We start from the raw sequence: 22,825 nt of genomic DNA, 5'->3' as shown, positions 1-22,825 counted from the left end.
ATTACAGACACTCTTGCTCACCGCTTCCATCTTTACCTGGGCTTGAGTACGCAGACTCAAGTCCTCACACCGGAGTGACAACTGTTTACCCGCTGCGCCAGCTCTGCAGCCTGACCTCGCTGCTTTCAAATCTCAAGTTTCCTAAGCACTAGCGACAATGTCAAGCAATAGCCTTGTGGCAACCATGCGGCATCCTCTCAGGAGGTTGTCTCTGATCCTGTAAAATACCATCCGGGCAGCTCAACAGTTCTTTTGGATTCTGTTCCTTCTACTTATTGTTTAAACAGCTGCACAAGGGTGGCACATGCCCAAGCTGAACCGGGACTTAGAGGTAGGAGATGCCATCTGATCTTCTCCAGCATATCTGCCCTACAGCTTTCCAGTTCATTCTCCAACTTTGCCATCTGCCCGGCCAAACTCGAGGAATGCAGTAGCCATTTGATTAATCGTACCTCTCATAGCAGCAGCATTTCCTGAACATTCCATCAGGACAGCCAGGCACAATTCCCACTGCCTGCTTCCCCCTCGGAGCCCTTGAATTAAAGATGCTTTCTGGAGATGTTTCCCCGCCATATGTCCCATAAGATAGTTCCTACTATTTTTCCCTAGAATTGTTTGTTGTGCTATCCTTTTTCTCTCCCCTCTAAAAAAAAAAAAAAAAAAAAAAAACTAATAGCCGAGCTGGAGAGATGGCATATGTGTTAAGGCATTTGTCTGCAAAGCCAAAGGACCCAGGTTCGATTCCCTAGGACCCATGTTATCCAGATGCACAAGTGGGCTCACGTGTCTGGAGTTTATTTGTAGTGGCTAGAGGCCCTGGCACGTCCATTCTCTCTCCCCCACCCTTTCTCTGTCAAATAAGTAAATAAATGAAAGTTTTTAAAGTGTATTTAGGAGGGTTGCAGAGATGGCTTAGCGGTTAAGCGCTTGCCTGTGAAGCCTAAGGACTCCCGACTCGATTCCCCAGGACCCACGTTAGCCAGATGCACAAGGGGGCACACGCGTCTGGAGTTCGTTTGCAGTGGCTGGAAGCCCTGGCGTGCCCATTCTCTCTCTCTCTCTCTCTCTCTCTCTCTCTCAAATAAATATATAAACAAAATGAACAAAAATATGTATTTAAAAACAATTAACAAATAGCCATGTTTGCCACTGGGGAGGCCTCAGAATCCCTTCTGTTTTATTTCAGAAAACGGGAAAGATTTTTTTTATCTTGGAAGGTATGAATTACAAGAAAACTCAAGTAAGAAATGATGTGTAAGTTTAGCAATGGGTAAATATGTTTAGAAAAGCTCAGTTAAGTGAAGACTAGAGGTCACAGTGGTTAAGGTATTAGTGAATCACTACACGGTAGTTTTTAGATTTTCCTCCAGTGAGTTCCAACGGTTTCAGAAAAGGTGTGTCCTTGAACATACTGGTGTTGAATGAAAACATTTAGACTTCTGGGATTGAGCCCGTGCCTCTGTCTCCTAAGGTTCTCAGAACCCTTGCTTGTTGGGAGTGTGTATCAGAGCGGGTTACACGGCGCCGCCTGGCTTCTCCCTCGTGACGGCCTCGAGGCTTTCTGTGTCCCTGCCCTCTTCTCATAGGGAGTAAGTTGCTCCCTGTAGTAAACAGCTTACGGTGGCCGAGATGAACTTCCAAATGAGGCACAATTATGGAGGAAGGGATTTATTGACGCTTACAGATCCAGGGGAAGTTCCATAATGGTAGAAGAGAGAAAGGTCCAAGCAGAGAAAGAGAATCCTCCCCCCCCCCCGCAAAATAAACACATCTAAACAACTAAAATACACACCACACAGCACATATCAGGAACTCAGGCCCTTTGCATGGCTTTAGACTGAAAATCCAAATCCACCACTACACCTTAGGGCTGAACCACAGGATCTGCGCAGTGAGAGCTTCTCCAACCAGGGAGCTGAAAACCTAAGAAGTTTTAATAATTATTGAATCTATTGGGGGGGGCATCTATTCAAACTACCACAGGGGGCAAACAGAGAATTTTATAAAACATCTCTTTTTTTCATAAATAAGATTTTTTTTTTTTTGCTCTAGTGTTATAATCGTCAGAATCCTTCCCCAATATTTGTAGGTAAACTAGCTGGTTCTGTCCCGTCTAGCATGAATGAATTTCGAAATCACAGGAGCTGGAACTGTCTTCATCACTCAGTGTCTAGCTTGGTTGATGGGGACTCTGGGGATCCAGCGTGATATCACAGAGAAACAGGGAGTTATTCATCAAAAAGAAGTAGGAAGCTGGGCCCAAGGAAAATGTCCTTGATGTCCAGTGGGAAGGTCTCACTCCTTAATTAATCTAAACCACAGCAGCCCCGCTGTCCTGAGCTGTTGCCCATCCGTGACTGTCTCTGGAGGCTCGAGGTCAGGTTGTGATGTGGGCCTTTTGTACGGAGTACCTGTGGTGGTCTATGGATTCCCGCTTCCTCCCCTCTCCTCCTTCATCCTGCTTCCATCTCCTCCTCCTCCCCTCTCCTCCTTGGTTCTCCTCCTTCTTTATTTATTTTTAATGTTTTTTTAAATATTTTCTTATGAGAGAGAGACTTGGCATGCCAGGGCTTCCAGCCACTGCAGTCGATCTCCAGAGGTGTGTGCCACCTGGGGTGCATGCACGACATTGCACGCTTGTGTCACCTTGAGTGTCTGGCTTATGTGGGACCTGGAGAGTAGAACACAGGTCCTCAGCCTTCACAGACAAGTGCCTTAACCACTAAGCCATCTCTTTAGCCCTCTCCTCCTTTTTAGCAGCTTTCCCATGTCGTTTCTGAGACAGAGTCTCACCCATCTCTCACTACTCCACTCCGTGTGTTTGAGGTCCATTGGTGCCAGACAGGCTTCAGGAGCTGAGATCACCTGTCTTTTTTTTTTTGCAAGTGGGCGGGGATCTGAGATCAGGTCTCACTCTAGCTCAGGCTGACCTGGAATTCACTATGTAGTCTCATGATGGCCTCGATCACACGGCGATCCTCCTACCTCTGCCTCCCGAGTGCTGGGATTAAAGGCGTGTGCCACCACGCCCGGCTTCGGCTGTCTTTTTTGGCAAGCTCACATAAGGTTTCTTTTCCTTCCTATTGGTGACACTCCATTATTAAGAAGCATGTTTTCTGTGACTTCCGAGTTTCCTCCTCCCCAGTTTGGCAAAGCATCTTCCAGGGGAGTCAACTTTGATACACTCAAGGCGTCCTTAAGAGGATGATATTCTTACACGAAGGTAAAAACAAGTCCATCTGTTACAGTACTCCTCTGACGTGTATACATATATAAGTATACAGATACATAAGTGTATACGCATATAAGTGTAGACCCACACGAGTGTCGTGGAGCAAACATGCCATGAGGTTGTGGGCTTTGAAGACCACCACATCCAATTTGAATTCTGGTCCTGAAATTTGCTAGCTCAGCTGGCCTCAGTCAAGTTGATAAACCTGATAGAACTTTGTTTTCTCATGTCGAAAATGGTCTCTGTAACACCAGTCACATGGCTTTTTATAGATACTACATAATGCTTATGAAAGTGCTTGAAATGCAGGCAATTCAATCAAAACATGGGCAGTTTCTTCTACTCCCTGCAGTTTTCCTGTCTGGCTGCCTGTTGCTTTGATAACCACGTGTGGGCCACATCTGTGTGTCTGACACCCACGGACCTTCCCACTAGATCTGTTTGTATTGACCGGTCTTCTAATGGGGCCGTGTAATTACATGGTAGGAATGCTCCCAACTGCCTTCCCCACGTTTTAATGCAAAGGCACTTCACCAGGGACACGTAGGCAATAGTGCATGCAAGGGTTTGAAGGCAAAATGGAATTGTGTGTTAATGGATGCTAAGTGCTGCCTGTTTAGGGAAAGGAAAGGGAATTTGCAGCGCGTACAGCAAATCTGCACCAGAGACTCTCGGAGCATTGTGTGTTGTTACCTTTGGCACCAAACAGGAGCTCCCAGAGCTATGTTAACCCCGTTCTTTCCAGCTCAGTGTCAGAGAGCTCGTGGGCTTAGTAATCAGCCGACCTTATTTTTCTTTCTCTCCTTTTGAAAAATAGTGTTTAAATTCCTGTAGGACCTTTTTCTTCTCTAGTCAAGAGCACCATAGTTCCTTTTTGTAAATTATATACACTATTTATAAAATTATGATCTCTCTCTCTCTCTTTCTCCGGAACTGTTAGGGCAGCATGGTTGAGTCTTCATGCCAGTGGTAAGTCTTCTTTCTCCTACCCTGGCAGCCATGCCAGGGTGATAAGGAACACTTTTATTACTGTCCTTACTTTTAATCTTTTTGGAAGTTCATGCCTTTTTAAAGATCCCTTTTCATATTTGTTGTTGTTGTTTTGTTTTGTTTTTTCAAGATAGGGTTTTGCTGTAGCCCAGGCTGACCTGGAATTCACCATGTTGTCTCGGGCTGGCCTCAGACTCACTGCGATTCTCCTACCTTTGCCTCCCAAGTGCTGGGATTAAAGGTGTGCACCACCACGCCCTGCCCCTTTCATGATTTTTTCTTTTTAATCTAAGATCCATGTTCATTTACGTGGGCTTTCAGACTGCGTGGTGTATCTCCCTTCTCCCCACTTTGACTTCACTTCCTCAGCCCTCAGTTCCCCTTCCCCACAACTTTGTGATTTCTGAATAAAATGTGGTGTTTAAAAAAATATATATCTATCTATATATATATATAGATATATAGATATATCTATATATCTATATATATATATATCCAGGCGTGGTAGCGCACGCCTTTAATCCCAGCACTCAGGAGGCAGAGGTAGGAGGATTGCCATGAGTTCAAGGCCACCCTGAGATGACAGAGTTAATTCCAGGTCAGCCTGGACCAGAGTGAGACCCTACCTTGAAAAACAAATATATATATATATATATATATATATATATATATATATATATATATATGTTATTGCCTCAGAGCTGGGGATATAGCTCATTGCCAGAGTGCTTGCCTAGCAGTTGTGGGACCCTAGGTTCAATTCCCTGGTACCACAAAACTAAAACAACAAATCGTAGTGTCTCTATAACTGAATACAACATTAGTTTGTGAATTAATGAGCAGAACAGCAGAGCTTCCAAACTCACATGCATCTCTGTTGAAAGAATGGGCTTTTGCTAGCCTGTATTTGGTGTATGTCCATCTAAGAGGTTTGGAATGATGGGCATGTTAAAAACTGAACCTCCGATTCCTCATCAACCTCAGGGGACTACTATAAAGGAAACTGTATTTGGCCAGATGGTGGATAAGTACCCCTTCTTCCCCCAAGTGTGGAAGGATTAAATGTGACATTGGGTAAGAGAGCCTTAGGAAGAGGGCCGGGCTGTCAGCAGAGGCTGGTATAAACTACGTTCATTGTTTCAGCTGCGTGATGATGGGGGCTGCAGCGCCATTCAGCACCCGCAGTGAGGCCCAGGGGTCTTGGGTGGACAGCGCTGCCCGGCTCTTGCTGTGTAGCTGGGCTGTCAGCTGCTCAGCGCTCAGTGACTTGCAGTTGTCAGGAGTCCAGTACTGGGAAAGTGGTGCTGTGTCCCTGCCAGCCACTGGACCAGCCAGCTCGGAAGGCCCCTGGAAGTAGCAGCAGCAGTCGCTCCGTGCCCTGCTGATGCCCTCGGCTGGTAGCCCCTGCTTACCTTGAGCTCCCCTACGGAAAGCCTTCAGAGTCTGTCCAGTTCCCCCATACTGTTCCCTGAGCGCTGCGTATCTTTCTCCACACTTGCTGCCTTGTTTGAAGGTGATCTGGGACCCGTCTGTCCTCCTACAATGGGAGCCACTTGAGAGCAAGGATCCTGGTTAGATCTGGTTCTCCCTCGCATGTTTCTAGTGTGTTAGCATGCCAGAATGTATGCGGTAAATATGCATGCAGAGACCGAACGAAAAAAACGTTGTCATATCTGAGATGTAGAATACCCCTAGCATTTGCTGTCTATCCTGAAGACACTTTACAAAATTCATGCATACATTTTTCCTAAAGACCTGGGACTGGTGGTTCCGCATGACATCGAACACCGTTTTTCCATAGCAGCATCTTCCCGCTGTCCTAAGAACAAGGACTTTCTGAAGAGTGATGGTGCCTGGAACCTGGTAGGCTGGGCTGAGAGATAAAGGTGCCCTGCTCCTTGGCAAAGGCCACAGGCCTATGGAAAGCTATGCTCACTGCTTTTGCTCACCTGGGGCAAAAGATAAAAGTCCTGGGGCAGTTGCAGGCTGAAGCCCTGGCAAGTCTGTGTTTTTGAGGGAGAAAGAAACAGGCCACAGAACAGCTATATGCTGAGTGGTACCAGCAGTACCGTGGGCTCTGGGCCACATCCAGCACATGGTGGGCCGGCTGTCCTCCAGCATGCGTCAGGAGAGGAGGGGCTCAGTGATGTGTGCAATCTGAGACAAGGCAAGACTATTGTCCTTTCCAAAAGGTTTGTTTGAACATATAATAATTAAACTAACTTGTACTGAATTGAAAAAGTCCCCATGTTGAACAGTTCATCCCACAACAATGCTCATCAGCAAGATATTCAGCATTCGTTCAAAGTTCAGCTGTATGAACACAGCCAGGGTCCGGTGGCCTGACTGGCATCACTTGTCATTCTGTCTCTGGAGGCCTCTCTTCCCATCCTACCAGCCCTGAACCCAGGCTCAACCCAAGTACACGAAAAGCGACTCTACCAGGAGCCTGAGACTCTAGGTCTCCAGAGGGCTTGTGGGATGGAAGGGAGCTGGGCCTGGCACGACTGAGCCTGCGCTTCCTGCCCTTGGCCATTTCCCTCTCTCCCTCCCTCCTTCCCTTCTTTTCCCTCTTTCTCTCCCCCGCCATACCTTCTTTTTTTCTTCTTCCCTCTTTCCTTCCTTCCATACTTCTTCCTTCCTACCTATATTCCATGAATAGAGACACCAGGATATAATTATCCCTGCCTTTAATAATAATAGATATTAACCCTTGCCCCACTGCATACAGAAATCCACAAGAATGGCAAAAGTAAAACATTTTCCAGTTGTGCCCTATTAGAACTTCCATACGGACTGGGGCTGCGATGGGAGATGACTTGTGTTTTGCTTGTTCAAGAGGATGATCCTCCCGGCCCCACACACAGCCCACCTGACCAAGGCAATGCGACCTGCACAGATCAAGCTTCAGCCCCCTGAGGTTCCCGTACAACACATGGTCTGCATTATCATCAAGCTTCCTCTTTACTGATAGCTGTCCCGGCAGATTTTAATATTTTTGTTATTTTTTTTATTCAACAAGTAGTTATGCAATTTGTTTTTAAAAAACATTTCATGTATTTATTTGAGAAAGAGAAAGAAAGATGAGACAGATAGAGAGAATGGGCACACCAGGGCCTTTAGCCACTGCAACTGGATTCCAGACCCATGTGCCACCTGATGCTTCTGGCTCACATGGGTACTGGAGAATTGAGCCTGGATCCTTAGGCTTCACAGGCAAATGCCTTATCTGCTAGCCCATCTCTCCAGGCCAACAATTTGTTTTTAATAATATGTTTTTCCATAGCAGAAATATGCTGTGCTTTAACTAAGATAATTTGATGGCTATGAAAAAAAAAAAAAAAAACCCCACAGATGCGCAAAATCACACTCCTACCTTTAACCATAGAGAATAAAGAGTTATTTTTAGGATATACTCTTCCAGGTTTGAAAGTAAATGAGTGTTTGAAGCACAAATTGAATCATTTGACTCTACTTTGCATGCTGTGTTTTTGAAGATATGTTGCAAAGTGTTAACAAATGTTTATTGAAAGCTTACTACACGTTGGGCTGGATTCTGGGTGCCAGGACTTTTCATCTGTGAACCAAGCAGACAAAACTCCTCATGTCATTGAGCCACTTTCTGGGAAGAATTAGACAATGCATGACTCGGTACAGAAAACGTGCCAAACAGAGATCAGGGCTGTGAGGAAGAGGAAGCCTGGAAGTTGCTGGAGCGCCAATGGGGTGCTGGTCATGGGAGGGCTGCCAGGTTTGGTTTTACTTGTAGGTATGTAATGTGGTGTGTGTGGTGTGGCGTATAATATTTTCACATGTATATGCCCTCGTGGAGCCCCTGCGGTGGCCAAAGGAGAACGTCAGGTGTCCCGCTCCACCACCCTTCAAAGCTTAGATTTGAGGAGACGCCGAATTAGAACTCAGCTGTAGTGCCGCTAAGCTCTTCTATACATAACTGTCAGCATGGATTTAAATGGAAGGCAGCATAGGACGTGGCCAAACCTTAGAACTTCATCTTTGTGAGAACAAACTCGGAGGGTCTGCCTTGGCCCCACTGTACGATGATGCGGTCACTATGACCAATTAGTTAGTGGCCATGTGTGATCTGAAAACAGCACACCTGTTTTGGGACAGTAATGGAAAGTGAATGGTTGCCATACCCAACCAGTCCTGTTCGGGCACTAGAGAGCCAGTTTGGGCAGGAAAAGGTTGACTTTCTTTCTGGGACTCACATAATATCCCAGCCTCCTGATTCCTAGAATTTTAAATGTAATGCAGAATCACTGAGCAGCAACATTGAAACACCACAATTTTCCCCTCATAAGCCTTTGTCATTCTCAACTACAGATGGATGAGCTGGGCCGTCTGTCTGCTGTGATTTGAAGCTACAAAGTCGCAGGTTATCTGCCTATAAGTAGATCAATCCTTCTGGGTGGCTTGGGAAGCCCTGAGTTGATTATAATGACACTTGAAAGGTATGCAGCCACCTGCCTAGGAGAGCACCCCGCACCCTCTCCACACACCTCCCCTCCCTGCATGAGGCCTCAAGTCCTCACCCCCAACCAGGAGCTCCCTAGACAGAAGGCAAGATGGGGCTCTGCTTGAATCAGTCCTACCGTTTAACCTTGAATCTCCTCCATAGCATCCTCTCCCTGGTAGGGTATCTTCACCTTCCTTCTTCTCTTCACCTGAAAGTGACAGCTGTCACACAAGGAAGCCAGAGGGAACCTGGGATAAAGTGAGGCCCGCTGCGTTCTGATGAGGCTGACCCACCCCGCATAGTCAACACGGTACACCGAGCTCATCACTGGTCTTCTGTATGGCTTTGCGCTCTTCCAAATTTCTGGTCTTGCATTTCCCCTTTGCTCTCTGGGTCTATTTCTTTAAATCCCCTCTTGGGGTGTACACACCAGACTGTCGTCCTTCTGTGCATATGATGGTCAATCAAATGTTTAAGAAGGGGTTTGTCCTGACACTGACATCTACCATCATAGTCCCAAAAGGCTTCAAAAGGCTACTATTGGGAATCACCTGCTGGTTGCTTTGCGTTGTAGAGCTGAGCGGATGTCAGTTCTGTCTACACGTTTCCCTCTACTTGTCTCCCAGTGCTGTGCCTACCTTTGCTTTAGAGCTGCGGATGAATTTCTAAATGCGTGAGTAAGCAGCAAATCACAAAATGAACAGTGCCTGTGCCCCTGCCTGTAAGGGAAATATACATTTCTTTCACAATGACTCATACAGAAAGGGGGGGAAATGATCATTTTTATCACATCCCGTACAGCCTCCATTTCTCATGATGTTGTTCTACTATTATTGCAAACATGTGAGTCATTGCCTCAGATTATGGTATTTCATGATCATTTGCCTTAACTGCTTATTATTGAAATGCATTGTGATCAAGAATCTGGAATTTAAAATAATAAGTTACTTTGTGATTTCTGAAGCACAGGAATCCACTTGGCGTTCAGTGAGGCAAGGCTGCACCCTCTTCCCTCATGGGAAGTAATAAACGTGAGCCTCATTTTCCTGTCCAAGGGATGGTTATTCTTGTGACTATGTTTTCCTCTAAAGAGCAAAACAAAAATATCAAATGAAGGCCATTTGTTTTTAGTTAGGAGTCATGAGCTCCTATTAACAAGAAAATTTTCTGTGTATATCTTCTTGCAGACAAAAACAAAATGTGAAAGATGACTAGAATTGTTTTGATATGGAAAAAGATGTTCTACTTCTTCTTCCAAAGGCCACATGGTTGTGATATTTCTACAGCTTGTTAATATTGTTTTGTTTTGTTTAGTTTTTAAGAAAAATTAATCTTCTCCCAAAGACTGTTCTGTGGAAAAACAGAGACTTCGTTGCTCAATAATGAAATCCAGCTTTCATATCTGAAATGCTGAAGAAGTTAATCTCAGGGGTTTTATCCATGGAATGCGTTTCATGGCTAATTCTACCCCACTGACCACCTCTACGTATATATAAAAAATAGATGACAGTATTAAGTCTGAGATGTTAGTATCCAGAGATAAAATAATTTGTATCTGTCTATGTATTTCAACAGCAAAAAAAAAATCCTTGATTTCATGGTCTCAGACAGGAAATAGTTCCACTTTGCCTGTATAAACATCAAAATGCACAAAAGAACATTCTCCTAAGAAAAAGATTTAGTAAGATTATAGTTAGATCTGAAAATGCCTTACACCCTTTTGACAATGGTACATTGTCTACCTATTCCCAGAAGGGCCTTTCTTTACCTGAAATGGGCATGCTGACAGCTTGCCCATAGGTATTTAATCATCATATCCAAAGACAGACAGCTCACACTGCTGTCTATGATTAGAGGGACACTTTGCAAAGGCATTGTATCATTTTTAGCATTTGTTTTGTCTGGTGCTAAATGAACTAATTTATTTTATGTTTTCAAAAATGTATGCTTTCAGATTCTTATTTTTCCCCTCCTGTCACTTTCCAATTGAGCTTCATGAAGATGAAAATGCTTATCACCTGTTTTCCGTGCCACCCTCAGTTGTATGTAGGTCACAATCCTTGAGACAGAAATAGGACACATTTGGTGTTTGTGTCTTTGGCAGCTGTATCATCATCTTGCATGAAATCCAGGCCCTCGGGGTGGAGTCTTCCTCATCACAGATGGCACTCAGAGCTGGAGCTCAGTCCATCGTGGCTCAGAGATGTGGAGGAGCTATTTGTTTCCAAGTGGACTGAGCTCCCGCTGAGAATTTCCTGTGCTGCATCTAGGGCCTTCGCTGCTGAGCCCTTCTGCCAGTTGCTGTGGGTCGACAAGTTGTCTCATCATTCCATTCCTCCTGGTGGTCTTTGTTCATGCTCAGAATCTGCTTGTTGCCTTTTCATTTCCAGGAGGACTAGTGATGTTCTCTGCTTCTTCTGAACATGTCTGAAGCTGCCTGTCCAGCACTAGAGCTATTGTTTAGGGGTGTGAATCCTGTTATCCAGTTGCTATTTTTTCTTTTTCGAGAGAGAGAAAGAGGCAGAGAGGGGGAGAGAGGGAGAATGAGCGTGCCAAGGCCTTTCAGCCACCATGAATGAACTCCAGATGCGTGCATCCCCCGTGCTCATGTGAGACATTGCTTGTATCACTTGTGCATATGGCTTTGTGGGACCTGGAGATTGGAACAGGAGTTCTTAGGCTTTGCAGGCAAGTGCTTTAACCAGCAAGTCATCTCTCCAGGCCCTTGTTGCTTTTATGAAAGGGTTGTGGAGGAGTTCCAAGAGAACTCAGCACTGTCCTTGGTCACAAGGAATCTAGCAGAAGTTTTGTCACCAAGGGTTCAGCATTGCACAAAGTTGCACTGACATAAGGACGTCATCTGCAGAGCTTTAGAGGGCAAAGGCTCCCAGAGGATCTAGAAAGTGCTTACTGGCTGTGTACCTAACACATATGTAGCTCAGCAAAGCTATAGAACCTTCTCTCCTGCCTCCTCTGAAGAAACAGCACAGGAGGAGCAGGGCCTCGGCATCTGAGTACAGGAAGCCACAGGCCCCCAATTAGCTGGAGGGCAGGCTGGCTTTCGGTGTAGGGTAATGTCACCCTGAGCTTCCTCCTCTTCTCTGTTACTGGGTGCATTCCACTCGCTCAACAAACGCTTAGCAATGGTGATAGCAGAAAATGCTATGTGTGAGGCACAGTGCCAGATGTCATGGGGGACACAAAAAGGAATATAGCCCAAGCTAACCCCACCCCAGGACTTTCAATCCAGTAAGGCTCATCAGACATGTCCCCAAATGGCCACAAGTACCATAGGGGTGAAGCAAATGACAGGGTTGTGGACACTCAGGGAAAGCAGAAATCCCTCTGGGGCAGGGGAGCGGTGAATCAAGAAACACTTCTGAGCCTGTCCATGAGCTGGAGCCTGAGAGTTGGCGGTTTTAATATGCCCAGAGCAGGGCACAAGGGCAGCGCAGCACACCCGCTGGATGGTCAGGGCCAGGGTCATACAAGCTTGTGTGAAAACGCATGTAGTTGGTGAGGCCGTTGCTCCATGTGCAAAGGGGGTGCTGAAGAATCACAGTGGGGGAAGGGAGAGAGAATGAGCCTGGGGGGAGGGGCAGTAATGGGATGCGGCTTAGATGCCAGCTAAGGAGCTCGCAGGTGATTTGGGAGGGAAGGACAGCCACGGCAGCTCTGCAGGGCGGCACTGTCCGCTCAGGCCTGGCGGCGATGAGAGCGCTGCAGTGGCTTTCTTCCAGCTGCCCACAGTGACAGCTGTCAGGAGGCAGAGGTGCCTGAGAGGAGGAAACGAGGGCCCAGCAGGGCAGAAGGATGCCTAGCTTGGGAGGAAGGCGGCTCCCTTCTGCCTAAGCAGAATGGATGATGATGACCACCGACAGGCAAGCCGAGGCTCCCATTAGACTTGTGAAGGACACGCAGGAGAATGTGAATTGTCAGAAAGTCAGTTTTAAGTGTCTGCTAGACCCCGAGTGCTCAAAGTCACTGTGCTGTTTTCCTGTCTGTGGCATTCCTCCCTAGCTTCCCTAGCTGCTTTTTTTGTTTCCAGCCACAGAAACTATAGCTGCCCAGCTGGGCAGCACAGGAACTTAGCTTAAATTCCATCTAGGGGGTCTGGAGAGATGGCTTAGCAGTTAAGTACTTGCCTGTGACGCCTAAGGGCCCCAGTTGATTCCCCAGGACCCACGTAAACCAGATGCACAAGGGGGTGCAAGTGTCTGGAGTTTGTTTGCAGTGGCTGCAGGCCCTGGCGTGCCGATTCTCTCTCTCTCTCTCTCTCTCTCTCTCTCTCTCTCTCTCTCTCTATCTATCTACCTATCTATCTCTATCTCTGCCTCCTTCTCTGTCTGTCACTCTCAAATAAATAAATAAAAATAAGCAAAAAATTGTTTTAATCCATCTAGGGCTGGAGAGATGGCTTAGCCATTAAGGCACTTGCCTGCAAAGCCTAAGGATTCATGTCTGACTCTCCCAGTCCCACATAACCCAGACACACAGTGACATAAGTGCACAAGGCCACACATGCACACAAGGGGGTGCAGGTGTCTGGAGTTTGATTGCAGTGGATGGAGGCCCGGGTATGCCAATTCTTTCTATCTCACTCACTGTCTCTCTCTGTCTCTCTCTCTCTCTCTCTCACACACACACACACACTCACACACACACTCTCTTGCTCTCTCACATTATAAAAGCCAATCTCTTGGGCTTGCCTCAAAAAAAAAATCTATCTAGAAGTTTCCATTTTTAACTGGAATCATTACACGTATTTACTTAAATGTTTGCTACTCGACATGGCCAAAGGACTTTCTGTTCCCTTCGTATTGCAATCAGAGGAGTCAAAGGTCCCTTCTCAGTCCTCCTGTGAAGAGAGGGGCCGTAACAGGCTCGCCAAGGAGTCAAAAAATTCTCCTCCACGTTCATGCCGCCATTCCTCCAGATCAACAGCCAGTTAGGGAATCCTGACGGGTCAGTTCTCTTCTCCCTCCTTTCTTGGGCCAGCGTTGGAGAAAGCCGTGTGCATGTAAGGACACATCCCTTAAACCACAAGGTATTTTCTCTGGATGAGAATGTGCTAGGGGATAGAAATCTTAAGTCAAAGACATGAATCTCTAACCATTGAGTATGAGACATTAGTGAATTCCTTCTTGAGTAGATAGAGGTGACCAGAGCATTAGCATGGTGGCCATTAGTAGGTAGCCATTAAAGATGTCAGCCCCAGCAGGATGGGCTGGCTCACACCTCTAATCCCAGTATTCTGGCAGGTGAGGCAAGGGGATCACCACAGATCTGAAGCCAGCCTGAGCTACTGTCCCCTAAAAGACAACAGCCCTGCCTGCGATTCAGCTTTCACCACAAGACACCCTTGAGGGTGGACAGACTTGTCACTGTGACTGTTTCTAAGGAGGTCACCTCTGCAACTTGGAGCACATGGGACTTTGGGGGTGAACCAAATCACGTTTCAAACCCAAAAAGGTGAAAACAAACACATGCAAACCTAAAATCTCCAGTCACCTTCACAAGAGGGTCCTGAGGGCTCCCAGCTATCCATCCTTGGAGGTGCTAAATGGAGCCAAATAAATTGCAGACACCTGAGGTGGAGCTCACCCTACTGGTTGGACCTGCCCAGCAATCCTCGTCCACCTTAACTGGGCTGGTTAACAGCTCCTCTACCAAATTGTTTGTATTCTAATTCACTAATAATGAAAAAGAGAAAAAACTTTGACCTGGTTTCTACTTTTCCATCAGTCTAATTATGTTCAATGTTGAATTTTTATAGAAAAATTTCTTTTACATAGATCATTTTCCTAACCATTTCATAAAAATAATCCTTCCCCTTGCTGCTTACTTATTTCTATCAGTGCATGTTAGAGATACCTTCTGGTTGCTGGCATAAAACACCCAACCAAAAGCAGCTCATGGGAGGAGGAGTTTATTTTGGCTTATAGACTCAAGGGAAAGCTCCATGGTAGTAGGGGAAAACGTGGCATGAGCAGAGGGTGGACAGGACAGTGTGCCAAATACTAGCAAGAGGGAGCTGGTTATAATACCCATAAACACACTCCCAATGACACACCTCCTCCAGCAAGGCTCCAGTTTCCAAGTTGCTATCAGCTAGAAATCTAGCATTGAGAACACACAAGTTTATTGGGGAAAGCTAATTCAAACCATTACAGTGCTAACATATACAAATTAAAATTTATTACCTAATGTCAGAGTGAATTTTTATGTTTTGAGCATGGGTTTTATTTTACCTTCAATTTTTTCCCTTTTAATTTTTACTTGGAAATAATTACAGAAAAGTTACAAAAGTAAGAACAGTACAAAGAACACACCTCTACAGTTTACCCAACTCACCTATCAATAAATATTCCATGTGCTCTACGTAGACCATATTTTTCTAAGTCATCTTGGAGGTAACTGCAAACCCCATGGCACTTTCTTACTAAATACTTCTGTGATAGTTTCAATAGATGGCCCCCAATATATTCAGTTCTTTATTGTTTGTAGTTTGCATCTGCAGCCACCTGGTTGGAGGCGGTGTGTCACTGGGTGGATCTTAAGGTGTGGTGGCGGGTTTCAGATTTCAATCTAAAGATATGCAAAGTGTGCCTAGCTGGAGTTCCTGAAGTGTGCTGTGTGGCTTTTGGCTTTTTAGGCTTGTGCTTCTCTCTGTCTGCTTGGGCCTGTGAAGGCAGGCCAGCTTCTTCTGCCATTATGGAACTTCCCCTGGATCTGTAAGCTTCAATAAATATCCCTTCCTCCATGACTTTGCCTGGTCTGGACGTTCATCTCAGCGAACCTGAATCTGTCTGCTACAGCCTCAGAGTATGCTATCTAAGAACAAGGAAGCTCTCACACAGCTGACACACGTGGTCAGCGTCAGGGAAATGAACATCGATCTCTTGCTTTGATTAAGTTAACATAGATGGTTTGTTTCCGATGGTGACTCACTGGCGCATTCTGAAGATAACGCAACATAAGGTGGCTTCTTACATGACAATGAAAGCAGCAGAGATAAAGCCACTCTGTATGACACAATACGGCGCTTCTAAGGAGCTCCCAGATCTGCGTCCCTTCAGGGTAACCCCAGGCTGATGCCACAGTTCAAGGCTGAGACACCAGACTTGAAGTGACTGGCTTTGATCACCCACTGCTCACTGGATGTGCACCATCAACATCCCAGAGATGCCTCCCTCCGAAGGTGTCACCTGTCGCTGCGGCCAGCTGCTCTGCCCACATCTCGTCATCAAGATGGGACCTTTTATAAACAGTATGGATTCTGACTTTGATGCAAGACTGTGTGTTATCATTTTATATTGAATCTCTAATGGGAAAACAGTCATCCACGATTAGACTTTTCTATTCTCTCCATATCTCAAGTTGGAATACAACTTCTTTGCCAGGCTTTAGAGTACAGGCCCACCCTGTAGAATGGGGCTGTCTTTTAGTAGATATGTGTTACTGGTGAACATATTTACATAAGACATCATTTCCCTGACTTTGGTTTGTAAAAGTAATCCCCCTGACATCATAAGACTTATTTGCCTAGTTATGGAGTACCCAGTTTCTTAAGTATTTAACTTGAAGCTTTTTCATGCTTTTAATCATAAAATTAAACGTTTTAGAAAAGGTAGAAGCCTGCTAAAGAATATTAATTATGTCAGTATTTGCCTGAAGCCACCCAGGGAGAAAGTGATTCCCTTTTGCACACAGCAATATTGATTAGATTAAAGAGTTATTTCCGTAAAGAGCTGTTTCTGTACTCTTAAGTGACTACGTTTCCAAAGGGGTGACTTAGTTCATTTTTGTGCTGCTATAGCAGAATGCCTGAGAGTGTGTATAACTTATGAAGAATGTAGGTTCACATATGACAGTTCTAAAAGCCAGGAAGGCCAATATCAAGGGGCCTCTTTGTGTCAGGTCATACATGAAAGAAAGAAAGAAAGAAAGAGAGAGAGAGAGAGAGGAAGGAAGGAAGGAAGGAAGGAAGGAAGGAAGGAAGGAAGGAAGGAAGGAAGGAAGGAAGGGAGAGAAAGCAAGCAAGAGAGACTGAACTTGACATTGTACCAAACCCTCTTGCAGGTGTGGGACGCACTCTACAATGGTGGCATTAGTTCGGTCATGGTCACTTCTTAGAGGTCCCTCTTAGGACAGTTGCTTTTCAGATTGCATTTCTGATGCATGAACATTGGAGGACAGTCACCTCATAGGGGGTTCTTCAGTTCAAGATTTCTTCTATTCTGATTATTCTATTGCAAGCCCTTTGTAGTTTCTTGCTCCCTCCCCCAGCATACCTTGCTTTCTATGAGACTTTCTGAGCATGCCCAAAATGGCTCAAATATCTTGGAGTTAATACAGGAATGACAATGATCTGGTTTTTGTGTATTTGTGGTTTGTTTGTTTTTTTTTTAACGATTTCCCATAAATCTTGTGCAGAAACTGTGTTCCACCATACCATTGTATGATGTGGTTTTACTTTAATCTGTCCCTGCATGGGAGCTGGCGGGAGTGGGTATGAGTGGTGGGAACGTCATGGTGCTTTCTGGGACAATAAGAGTTTCCACATCTTATTAAACACTTCTAGAGTGATGCCCCCGAGAATATTGAACCATGATTTGGGGGCTTTGACAAGTGAGTTCATGGTGCTCAGTGTCTTATGCTAGTCTGTGATTCCAGGGACATGTGGGGCCAATAGTTGGATGAGTGGTGTTTGCAATGCAAAGACAGTGTGTATAGTTATGTAAGTGCTGAACATCTCCTAGATCGATTGTGCAAGCAAGATAGTTTTCATGCTGCCAGCCTGTCTTCTGTGGGGGGCAGAGGGCTTGGGCTGTCATGGCAAGGGAGGGAGGATTCACTAGTCCACACAATAAACTGCAAACATTCCCAAATGTAAATTCTTTTTAATTTTAATTTTTATTTATTTGAGAGAGAGAAGGAAGAGGCAGAGAGAGAGAGATGATGGGCGCACCAGGGCTTCCAGCCACTGCAAACGAACTCCAGACACATGCACCACCTTGTGTATCTGACTTATGTGTGCCCTGGGGAATCAAACAGGGATTCTTAGGTTTTGCAGGAAAGCACCTTAACCGCGAAGCCATCTCTCCAGCCCTAAATTCTTAATTTAGATCGGTTTACAATGGAGATGATTTTCACTCATCTAAGTGAGGTTTTGGCTTCTTGGGAGAGACAGACTGTTACCGGTGATCCTAACGTTGTATTTCCCATTTCCTTTCTTCTCCCCAACCTGCTGGCAGCTGCCCATACCTAGCGATGAACATCACTCCCGCCATCCCCGTGGTCGGTGGCATCCTTTTCTTCTTTGTGATGGGGACCCTGCTTCGTACCAGCTTCAGCGACCCTGGAGTCCTCCCAAGAGCCACCCCTGATGAAGCCGCTGACCTGGAGAGACAGATAGGTAAAGCCCTGCCTACTTCCTACCTGTGCCGCTCAGCTGGCGCGCCCCCACGGAGGGCAGGGTGCAGCCAGCGTGAGGAGTGATGGGGATGGAAGGAGACCTTCAATGATGCCTTGAATAGAGAAGGTGGGCATAGGAAGTGGCCGAGGTAAGACGGGAGATGCCACAGGGTTGCAGCAGGGACCATGGTGCCACCCAAGAAAGGACCACCCATGATCAGGTTTTCTAGATGTTTCTTTGAAAGCCAGTGTACCGTTCTGCTCCTGCGAGGAGCCGCAGTCATGACAGATCTGCGGTGCCGTGTCACTGGCCTCATTCGGTCCAGTAGCCATGGCAGCTTACCTGGCGTATGAGTCAGGGTGCTCTAGAGGAACACAGCCAGTAGAATAAGCATGTGTTATAAAGGGATTTATTGGATTAGTGCACAGGGTACGGGCTGGGCCCTCCCGCAATGGCTGTCTGAAGGCTGGAGAGTCTGAGAACCCGGTAGCTGCTCAGTCCCAGGGCTGGATGTCTCAGCAGTCCTAATCTGCCACTGAAAGCCAGGAGGTCGCCTGGAGAGCCGCGGGTCTCAGTCCATGCTGGAAGCAGCGTTCCCATGTCAGTGAAGGACGGCAGCCACGGGGCAGATGCCCTCACCAGCAAGGGGCACCAGCGCACAGGCAAAGGCTCTGCACTCTCCTGGAGTTTCCATCTAGACAGCCCTCCACTCTGGAGGTAGGTCTTCCTTCCTCAGATAATCCTTCCTGGAAACTCCTCACAGAGCCACCCAGCAGTTCTGTCTCTTATCTGATTCCTAATGTGATCAATCTGACAGTAGAATTTAACAAGCACCTCGTTTCTGTGAAAACCGGGGAAGGCTACATCTCCTAAGACTTACTTACCCAGGCCAGGATCCAGGATTTCGCTTGTAATGATCATAACAATATGTATTGGTGACGTATATCGAAACGAACAGCTGCATTTTCCTTAGAAATTAAGGCCTTAAGCTTACAGCAGTATATTTTTGAAGATATTAAAGTAAACCCTAATCCCTCACACCACAAAGTTTTAAAAATCTTTTTCTTTTTTATTAAAAAGGGAGGGTTTACTTTGCTCTTCAGTGGTCTTCAAGGTGTGCCTGGTACAAGGTGTGCCTTGTAGATGTGTGGCTTTGCAGTGACATACAAGTTCAGTGTAAGCTCAGTGACAGCGAGAAGGGGCCGTGGTAACTTGATGTGAATATGAAGTTTAGGCTTAGGAAGAGCCCTTGACCGAGGTTTCTCTCCCTCCGTTTCCTCTGCTCCCTGGTCTTCCTTCTGCAGCCCTCACGAACACCGGAGAGCTGACCCTTGTCTCCGGCATAGGCAGAGACCCGTGTGGCTCTGGCTAGAGGCGGTCTTGCCATTACCCAGGCATGGAAGTACGCCTGTGGGCTGAGGAGGTGGCTCAGTTGGTAGGGTGTTGGCCAAGCATGCACAAAGCCCTGGGTTTGATCCACAGCACCACACGCAACCAGGCACCATGGGGCGTGTCTGTAATCCTGGCACATAGGAGAGGGAGGTAGGAACATTAGAAAGTCAAGGTTCCTTGGTACTTGGGGAACTCAAGGCCAACCTGGGCTACATGAAACCATCGCTCATTTAAAAAGAAAAAAATGTCCTTCTCTCATTCGGCCTCTGCCCCTGGCCTTCCTCCTTGTCACCTGCAAGGGGCCATGGTAAATGAGTCAGTAGTGGGATGGCTCATGTCATTACTGTTCTGAACCCTTCTTGTCACCTGAGGTGGGAAGGAGGGGAACGAAAGATGTTTCAGTGGGGAAACAGTCTCCTTTCTACACACTGGCTCTTTTCTAATTCCAAACCAAGGCATGCTAGTTCATCTCACAAAACCTTTATAGCACTGTAATAATGTTTTAAAGTTTATTTATTTGTGCATGCACAGGCCGTGGCATCTCTGTGAACATCGAAGGACAGCCGTGACTTGTCTGGCTCTATTTTCCTTTGAGACGGGCTCTTGTGCTGCTGCCAATGAAACTGCTGGACCGCAAAAGGGGCTCCACCTTCTCTTGCCGTAGGCATGTGCGGATCACAGATACATGCGCCACTTTGCATTCAGCTCTGTGTGGGGTGCTGGGGAATTGAACCTAGGCTAGGAGGTTTTGCAAGCAAGCTCTTCTAACCACAGAGCCATCTCCCCAGCCCTACATTAATCTTTTTTTTTTTTTTTTTGATGTTTTGAGGGAAGGTCTCACTCTAGCTCAGGCTGACCTGGAATTCACTATGTAGTCTCAGGGTGGCCTTGAACTCATGGCGATTCTCCTACCTCTGCCTCCGAAGTGCTGGGATTAAAGGCGTGCGCCACCGCGCCCGGCACATTAATCGTTTTTAAGCCCGGGAGTGGCTAATATGAAACCTTTTCAAAGCAACTTTGTGAGGATGTCAATATTGTGCCCACTCTACAAGTAAGGGAAGAGCACCCCAAGGAGGTGCTTCCACAGGAGGAAGCAGCAGGGCTCGAGCCTGAAACCCAGGTCTCCAAGTTTCTGCCCTTGTTCCTCCCAGCTCCTCACATCCCTAGGGAGAGAGGGAGTTGAGGAAGTTTCCTTCAGGAGGCTGGCCGCATCACACCTTGCACAGTGGGGACCTGGTCTGTCCAGTACAGGAGCCCAGCCTCTGCATGAGGCTCAGAGGAGACAGCTCCTGTTGATCCCCCCAAGTCACCGCAGGGACCTCCACCAAATCCGCAAGGCAGGGGGCAGGTTTTCTAGCTCCCGGGCATGCTCAGGGATGAAGAGCAAGCACCATTAGATTCCTCTACTATAAATGCAGATTCCAAGAGACACAGTGTCCTGACTTTGAGGAGGGCGAGGCAGGGCTCACTGGTTGGTCCCATGAATGCTGATAACCTCAGCAAAGTATTCAGCTTAAGGAAATTTAAAAACCAGCTTGTGCCCCATGGCCCCAAAGGCATCATCAGTTCTATGAGAGAGCTAGATTGGGCAATGGGTGAACCCAAAACTCAGCTACTAGTGAAGGAAAGAAAAGGCCCTTATAAAGCAAGACTTTGCCTAGGCACATATGAATGGCTTGGGCAAAATAGTCAAAAAAAAAAAAAAAATGTGGAATTCAGGCAAGCTGAGGAGCCGCCGCTGGTGCAAGACTGGGGAGTGTCGGGTAATACAGCGGCCAGTTTCTTCTGTCTCCAGCCCGAGCACCGAAGGTGAGGCGACTCTGCCAAGACAGGACACTCCTCAGACACCGCTGTTTCCCTGTGAGGAGCTGACTTGATTCCAAGTAGAGCACTGGAAAAAAATCACTAGCCAAGTTTTTTTTTTTTTCTTCCCCTTACGCTACTATAAAAGATGAGCAAACGAAGCTCCGAGCAAGCAGTAGTCATGGAATGAATGAAGTCTAGAGAGGAAATCAATGGAACAGAAAAACTGTAGAAATAATCAATGAGACCAAACGTCAGTGCCCTGGAAAGATCACGGACATTGAGAAATCCTTTCCTACACCAATGAGAGAGACAGAGACAGACAGCAAGAAAAATTATTACAATCGGTAGCAGGCCTTTTTTGTTGTTGTTTTTGGCATGTGTGTGGAGGCCAGAGATTTGACATCAAGGGTCTTCCCGGATTGTACTCCACTGATGTACCCAGACAAGATCTCTCACTCAAACCCAAAACTCACCAGTTCAGTTAGTCCACCTAGCCAGCTTGCCCAGGGGTGTTCTTTGTCTCTACTTCCTGGGCACTGAGATGGCAGGCAGGCTACCACACCCACCCGGCGCTCACATGGGCGCTGGGGATCCAAGCTCAGGTCATCACTCGGCAAGCACCTAACTCACCGAGTCATCTCCGCAGCCCCGGGAACAGTCCTTTCTCTAGAGGAGATGTTCAAAACGCCAGGAAGTCCAGGAAGTGATGCTCAACATATTGTCACTGGGGAAGTGGGGAGAAGCAAATCAAAACCACAATGTGGTGAATACCACTTCCTGGCCCTAGGACACCTCTGAGCAACAAGACCAAGCTGGGCAAGGCAGTGAGAGTGTGGAGAAACTAGAACACTTCTTTATCCTGGTGGTGTTAAGTGGTCCATCCACCTTGGCAAACAGTACCTCAAAAGTTCTTGAAAAAGAGGGCTGGAGAGCAGGGCGTGGTGGCGCACACCTTTAATCCCAGCACTCGGGAGGTAGAGGTAGATGGATCGCTGTGAGTTCAAGGCCACCCTGAGACTACATAGTGAGTACCAGGTCAGCCTGGACTAGAGTGAGACCCTACCCAGAAAAATTTTAAAAAGGAGGGGAGGGGGCTGGAGAGATGGCTTAGCAGTTAAGGCGTTTCCCTGCAAAACCAAAGGATCCCAGTTCGATTCTCCAGGACCCATGTAAGCCAGATACATGGGGGCTGTGGGTGAGGGCACATACATTTGGAGTTTGTTTGCAGTGGCTGGAGACCTTGGCGCGCCATTCTCTCTTTCTCATTCTCTCTCTCTCTCTCTCTCTCTGTTCCCTCTTTCTCTCTCTCAAACAAATAAATAAATAAATATATTTTTTTTAAGTTCTTGAAAAAGCTAACTATAGTTACCACATGATCTAGCAATTCCACCCTTAGGTATATATCCAAGAGAAGTGACTGCATATATATTCTCACAAAGCCTTGTACATGAATATTCCTAGTGGAAATGCGACCCAAAACCGGACAGAGCCCACGTGTCCATCAGTGGGA

General features: G+C 46.5%; 1 protein-coding gene across 2 annotated transcripts in view; it reads left to right on the top strand.

Moving 5' to 3' along the window:
• Zdhhc14 (zinc finger DHHC-type palmitoyltransferase 14) overlaps positions 1 to 22,825 on the top strand; it is a 322,677-nt gene that overhangs the window by 185,272 nt on the left and 114,580 nt on the right. For both annotated transcript variants that reach the window (XM_004651108.2, XM_004651107.2), the window contains exon 2: positions 17,957 to 18,117. In XM_004651108.2, the coding sequence (XP_004651165.1) occupies positions 17,957 to 18,117 (161 nt within the window). The remainder of the gene's footprint in view (positions 1 to 17,956; positions 18,118 to 22,825) is intronic.

This window comes from Jaculus jaculus, chromosome 9, assembly GCF_020740685.1.
Source record: "Jaculus jaculus isolate mJacJac1 chromosome 9, mJacJac1.mat.Y.cur, whole genome shotgun sequence".
Taxonomy (NCBI): domain Eukaryota; kingdom Metazoa; phylum Chordata; class Mammalia; order Rodentia; family Dipodidae; genus Jaculus; species Jaculus jaculus.
This window is presented reverse-complemented; position numbering and strand designations above follow the sequence as displayed.